The sequence below is a fragment of the Hydra vulgaris genome, chromosome 13, assembly GCF_038396675.1.
Source record: "Hydra vulgaris chromosome 13, alternate assembly HydraT2T_AEP".
Taxonomy (NCBI): domain Eukaryota; kingdom Metazoa; phylum Cnidaria; class Hydrozoa; order Anthoathecata; family Hydridae; genus Hydra; species Hydra vulgaris.
In genome coordinates, this window is record NC_088932.1 from 16,078,800 (window position 1) to 16,086,268 (window position 7,469).

General features: G+C 28.5%; 1 protein-coding gene across 1 annotated transcript; it reads right to left on the bottom strand.

Annotated features, from left to right (window-relative positions):
* Positions 1-524: 524 nt before the first annotated feature.
* Positions 525-1,088, bottom strand: LOC136089684 (uncharacterized). Its single transcript, XM_065815740.1, has one exon. The coding sequence runs from the start codon at positions 1,086-1,088 to the stop codon at positions 525-527; it is 564 nt and encodes a 187-aa protein (XP_065671812.1).
* Between the last annotated feature and the right edge of the window lie 6,381 nt (positions 1,089-7,469).

Below are 7,469 nucleotides of genomic sequence, written 5' to 3' on the forward strand. Positions count from 1 at the left end.
TACAAAGAAGTTTTGGAGCAAAAGCTCATTCCTCAAGTCTCGGAATGGTTTCCAGTTGGCGGATTTATATTTATGCAAGATTCTGCCCCATGTTATACGGCAAAATCCATTAAAAAGTTTCTTGGAGAGAAAAAAATTCCGCTGCTGGATTGGCCAAGAAATTCCCCGGATCTTAATCCTATAGAAAACCTGTGGGAGCTATTAAAACGGGAGGTTTCTTCAAAAGAACTGGTAATAAATAAAACCCAGCTTATTGAAAAACTAATTGAAGGTTGGCATCGAAACCCTCACATAAAAGAATTGACACAGAAATGCATTGACAGCATGCCACGGAGAGTAGAAACTGTTATTAGCAGTAAAGGGTGGATTTACAAAATATTGATAACATTACAACTTTTATATATAACAGGTGATGCGGAAGTTATCGGACAAAATAAAAACGTCAATAACTTATTTATTAATAAAAAAACAAACTATTATTATATTTTTTTTAAATAAAGCATTTATCTTTTAATAAAAATATATTATTTTTTATATGAAAAAACACCACCATCTGCAATTGATCTCAATTTTGCTCTGACCCCTTTCATATACGACTGTAAAAAGTTTAAATCAATTTCTTGTAGTTTTAGTTTAATGCAATCTATCAAAATTTGCTCTGTTAAAGCTTGCCAATCTCCCTCGTAAACCTTCTGTGCCAAATGTCCCCAAAAATTTTCAATTGGTCGTGCTTGAGGCACATTTGGGGGATTGGATTCTTTATCAACGTAATAGACATATTGGTCCATCCAATTTAGAGAATTTTTAGAATAATGAGAACTTGCTAAATCTGGCCAAAATAAATAGTTAAAGTCTCCATGATACTTGTGAATAAATGGAAGAAGTTGTTTTTCTAAACATTTGCTAATATAGACTGATGAATCGATCGCTACAGCCTTGGAAGTGCGAAACAATGGCTCGGACATACCACGGTCAGATATGGCTATCCACATTAATAATTTTTTTGGAAATTTCTCTTTTCTTATAAAACGAACACTTTCTGGGCATGTCTTTTTGTTGTTTGTGTAGTATCCAGAATTTGCAGGCATGTTGTCCCCTGCAAAGCAAAAGTATTATTCGTCATCGATGACTAGAAGCGATTTTGTGTTATAGAGTTGGTTAACTAGTTTCCTGTTTCTTTTCTTTGCCTTTATTTGTTGTTCTATAGTGTATTTTGGAGTCTTTTTACGTTTTCTATATTTAATATTCATTTTTTTAAACTGACGACCAATTGTCGATTGATTTACACCGAATTTAATACCTATTTTTCTCTGACTGACCCCTTTTCGATTGTTGACAAGTCTCGTTAATTCAGCTTTCTTTTCTCTTGTCCAGGATGTCGGACGACCAGGGTGCTTTCTATCAGAAAACGATTGAACAGTTTCAAGTCTTTTTAGGTTATCATATATTGTACTTTGAGCAAATCCTTCCTTTTTAAAATGATTTACGATTTTTTTTTTTTTTACATTAGGTTTATTTACAAAAAACATTTTTAGTCGCTTTCGAAAAGATTCTCGTTCAGCTGCATTTAACCTCATTTTAAATAATTGTGTTTCAAATAATAAAGTTTATATTTTATAGAACGTTTATACGCATAAAACCACAAAAACTATTTATTATGCTCAAATAATGAAATTAGGATTTGTCCGATAACTTCCGCATCACCCGTTATAAAAAAAAAAATTGTACATATATATATATATTTATATGTATATATATATATATATATATATATATATATATATATATATATATATATATATATATATATATATATATATATATATATATATATATATATATATATATAGTATTACAAGATTTATTGTATATTTTATCAATAAAATAAGGTGATTTAATCCAAATGTTCTCCTTCTTCTTCTTCTTCTTCTTCTTCTTCTTCTTCTTCTTCTTCTTCTTCTTCTTCTTCTTCTTCTTTTTCTTCTTCTTCTTCTTCTTCTTCTTCTTCTTCTTCTTCTTCTTCTTCTTCTTTATATTTATACTTATTTTGTCTATAATTTTGTTTATGCTGGAGCTTTATTTGTTTATTTGAATTTATTTTTTTTATTTATGCTTGGAGCTTTATTCATTTAATTATGCTTGGAGTTTGAAGGCGTTTTTTGTTATAAGGTTTCAAAGACTTGAAGTTTTTGATTTGTTTTTATCATTAAATAATTATATTATTCTTTAAAATTATTCTTTTTTATTCCTTTATTTCATTAGTTTTAAATTTGCCATTATTTTATTTTAGTTTGCCTACTGTTGCAATATGGTTTTAATTTAGTAAAATTCCATGAATTTAAGTTTACTTTATTAGTCATTCGCCAGAAGTTAAGGAAAAATTGAATTCAACTTAATAAATGTAGGATTAGTTTTATTTTCAGGTATCCTTGCAAAATATGATTCAACTGTAGTTAGAAAATATCTTATTACTGTTTTGTACCATTATTTTACATTTATTTACTCTACTACAATATGTCTGTTGTACTATTTCTTAAACCCCACAAAGTATACCTTATCTAATCAAATAAACATATTATTGTTGTTTATGCAGTTGTGTGTCATTAATGAAACGATTTATTTAATAGAATAGAGACAAACTAAAGCAGCTTCCAACTGCTTTAGCTTATTATTATTGATGTTTAAAAATGAATACTGATTTTTAAAGTTATCTTATTATTCTTGTAATTGTTTCAATTGGTTATTTTATTTTTATCATTGTCATTTGTATCATTAGTATTATTAGCTGGTATTTACTTAAACATTTCGTAAATGACCGACATTCTTAGATTTTTTTTGTCAAAATATATAATTTGGTTGACAAAGTCAACTAGTTTGGTAGATTCAAATTTTAAAAAACTTACTTTAGTTTCTTAAATAAAATGGATAAAGTGAATGATGAAAAAGAAGAACAACACTTTCTTGATGTTAATATTTACTTAACTAAAGGGGTCTGTCCCATTAGTTGCACTCCCAATGGAAAGAGAATATATGTTTTTCAGGTTTAGAATGGAAGGTAATCAATTAAAATATATGACAAAGAAGGGTTTATGGGTTGAGATTATTTTTAGGAAAGAGCAGAGAAAGTAAATTATTTGTTGTTGTCAGTGAACATCTTACTTAAATATCACCTAACTTAAATATCACCTTATCACATCTTGAACATCTTACTCAAATATCATCTTACTTAAATATCACCTTATCATCTTGGAAGAACAAGCACTACAAGGTTTCAGAAGGTTTGATTTTTCTATCATAATGGCAGGTCTAAGCAGTCAAAGCAAAAAGAAAAGAATCCATTTTTTATTTAAGATAATTGTTCAAAACTTAAAATATTATCATGAGTTTACTGTGGTTCTGCAACAGTCCCTCGAATAATTGTTAAAGAGTACACCCTGAAAATTTCAAGCTTTCATTTTTAATTTTATGTTTTGTACAAGGTCGAAAAAAAGAATTCCGTTTAAAACACATTTAAAAAACATATTAGTAATATATGTGGCAAAAAGTTATAAGGTACTAAATAAATTGAAATAAAGGTTGCAAAAACAATTAGGTACTAAATCAAAAATGTAGTTAACTAAAAAGTCAAGAAATTGCCGTTGCTAGGGGCGCTGCTATAGGAGCTGAAAAAACTTCACTTTAAAAAAAATCGACTATACTTATAATATTGAGAATATATATATTCTAATAATATATATATATATATATATATATATATATATATATATATATATATATATATATATATATATATATATATATATATATATATATATATATATATATATATATATATATATATATATATATATTCTGAATCTAGAATAAATTTCAAACAAAATAACATAAAAAACATTATTTTTATTTTTTAGTGTTTTTAACTTAAACCTTAAACGAAATATTAAGTTCTAAACATGCCAGTGTTAACATATTTTTTGTTTTTTTAAACTTTTAAATCGGTAAAAAATGACCTTGTGAAGTAAAAAGCTTCAAGTTTATATGTATGAGTTACATGACGCATAATATTAATATGTTAATTATAATAATATTATGCTTAGTATATAAAGTTTTTTTTATGCCGCTGAAAAATGCGCGAGTTCTCAAACCATCGTTTAAACAAACGCTAAAACACATTGCTTGAGTGGTCCAAAGTATAGAATCCGCAAAAAAGTAAGACAGTTTACTCCAACGTGGACAGTTTGCTCCGGAGTAAATTGTTCTAGACGGACGGATAGGACAAACAAGGACGTTCTACTCCGGAGTAAAATGTCCGACCGGACAACTTACTCCGCGGACAGTTTTCTCCGTGACAAATCTAATTATTTAACGTGAAAATGGTACATCTACTAACAACGGTTTGAACTCGGCACTTCTCGCTTAAAACGCGAGCCCTTTATGACTTTACCAATACCGCATTGGTAGTGGTTTATATTAGTCGTATACATTAGTAATATAATTTAAACTGCTTTAATAATAGCATTTCAAATACAAGAGTGAAAATACTTATGAATATAAAAAACATTAAAAAAAAAACAATTTACTTGTTCAAGGCTTCGAACAATTAATTGGTAATATATTAATTCTCCAAATTATAAAACCAATGAAAACGTTTGCAATGCAAATTTATAAAAACCTTTCTCTGGCTTGCAGGCCGTCATCATATTTTAGAATTATTCCCGAGTCAATTTGGAAAACTTTATTTCAAAAACGGACAACAGCTGATGTCATTTTTTTATTTTAAAATTATTAAATTGATTCATAAAAGAAACTTTCCTCATGCAACAATCAATATTCTTTAATACCAAAAATACTTTCTTAAAAGAGGTCCATTGCTGGAATGGTTGTGTTATTTAAAACGAAGCTGTTTTCAAACCTTAAAGGTAACTATCAATAAAAGGTTAATAAATATCAAACAATAAACTATTAATAAAATAAAGGTTCGCAGTTTGAACTACCCATTAAGCAGTATTAGTAAGAAAGGAGGCGTGAACTCAGTTATTTACGGTATAATTAATTGATTGCAGTTATTTACGGTATAATTAATTGATTGCTTCCTGTAAGTTTGAGAGAGCGTTTTGTAACTTTTGGCATAAAAATGAAATTTTTCCTTGGTCACTACTAAAACCACACTTATCGTAGTTCCAATTTTTTAAAGTTTTTAAGCTATCAATTTCGGCTTCATCTTATTGTTTCTTGTAACTGTAATAATATTTATCAATTACATTGAAAGTGCATGATGACGCTTTGTTTAAGGCAGTACTATCTGCTTTGCATAATGCTACATCATGTTTTAATTTCTTAAAAGTCATACCATCACTGTAGTGAAGTTTTACCAGTTTTAAACAAACGCTCTTGCTTTGTGTTTTTCGAATAGTGTTGGAAAATAGAAACTATATCAACTTGTGTCAAATCATAACCCAATCGCTAAAAGATTAAATTAAACGAATCAATAACTTTTCATTTGTAACTGATAAAGTTGTTGAAAACCTTCCGTTTCCATGTTGATCTGCGTCAGGGCCGTCCGAACGGGGGGTGGAGGGGTGCATCCCCCCCTTCCCCCAAAGCTGTCATATGAGCATTGAGTTGGCACATTTAGTAAGTTTTGAACTATAGTTGGCAAATTGAAAATATTGAGTACCTTTTTTTTGTGTGTGTGTCTCTAGTTGGAAAAAAATACATTTAACACTCCCCCCCCATGAGAGACCACTTCGGGACGGCCCTGATCTGCGTTTTTACTTTTATTTCTGTCAACCGATGTCAATTTTAATGCATGGAACTTGAATGCATACTTTCTTAATGATATTTCTTGCTCTTAATGAGGTTTCAAAGCATTTTCAACATCTTCTTTGCTGTAGTTTTTAATTGTCATTTTGTTGATCGTTGTTTTTTTATGTATCGTAGATCATTTTTTATTCATTACTGACAGAAGTAATTAAGGAAATAAAAACTTATTGGTTACTTCTACCACAAATAATCAATTATTATTTATTATTGACCAACTTAAGTAGAGTGTTACTTTTTTAGTTTTTATCAAATAGCTTCCTTATTTTATGACAAAATAAAAATATTACTAATAGATTCAGAATAAAAAACTCTATTAAACCATATTTAAAAAAAATTTTAATCTAGTTTGTTATTTAAAGTTTAGGAAGTTTTAAATTAGTAAATAATCAATGCACCAAAAACCTTTTCTACCCTAAAAGTGTCATCAAACCATATTTTTTTTTACATGTTCTTTTAGATGTAGTCTTACACTATATTAATCTGCTTTTACATTATAATATTTCTTAACACTTTTTGTTCAAATAAAGTTTAAGTAAATGTGACCTACTTAAGTTAGTAACCAAAAAAATACGAACTTACCCTAAATGTTTTGTAAAACCTGGTTTTTTTATTTTTACTTTATATTTTACTTTTAAAATAACAGCAATAATAACGTATTTTAAATTTAGATACATGTAAAAAATAATTTTTATTGAGTGTTTATAATTACAACTTCTATAAAATAATTTTTTTAACGGTACCCAAGTACCCGCCCGCTCGTCGACGAGTACCCGGGCAGGCATTTTCACGAATTTTGACAGCTCTATTTGTAGCTGATATAAGCTTTCAAATATAAATTTGTATGCACCTTCAGCCGTCAAAAGCTTTATACAACTTTTACTCAACTCTTTTATTGCGATTTCTAGCTGTAAATAGAGCATAATAGTTCTCTTAAAGTTGAAATATTTTCCTCTAAAATTTTTGTTGTCCTAATTCATTCAAAGTTTTATGAATAGGACCCTCTATTTGAAAAAATCGTTTGAGCATGGTTGTTAATGAATTTCATTGAGTTTTTACATCTAACCTTAACTGCAATGTCTTGCCCGCTTGCAAGACATTGCAGTTGATAAGCATGTTCATTAACATATCTTTGTGAAATGTTGTTTTTTTACTGAAAAGAATTTAATCATTTTTATACATCTTCTAATGTTTTTTCGGTAAGATCTTTTATCTAGGAATTGACTGTAGTTTGTTTGCAATTGTATTAGCAGTATATATTTGTGCGGAACAAGATGTTGCATCCATTTCTTACAATCAATCTACAATGCATTTCGCATCATTTCCATGATTATATTTATACAAGACAGTCTACTAATGTGAAAGTATTTCTGCAATTTTCAGTGTTTATTGTTCGTGCAGACTGCCTAATTATAAGTTTGAAAAATTGATCCAGAGTATTATTACTTTGGATCAATTTTCAAATTTAGACAACAGCTAGAATTGAAAATTTCTGGAAATTTTCACACAATTTTTATTGCAAGAAACTTATAGGGCAAAGTGCCCTAAAAATTGCCGTGTCTTATTAAGAGCCAAATTTGAGTCCGATTTTATTGCGTCTACTTATTTGGCCGAACATTTATCTGATTGATGAATATAATTTTGTGTTT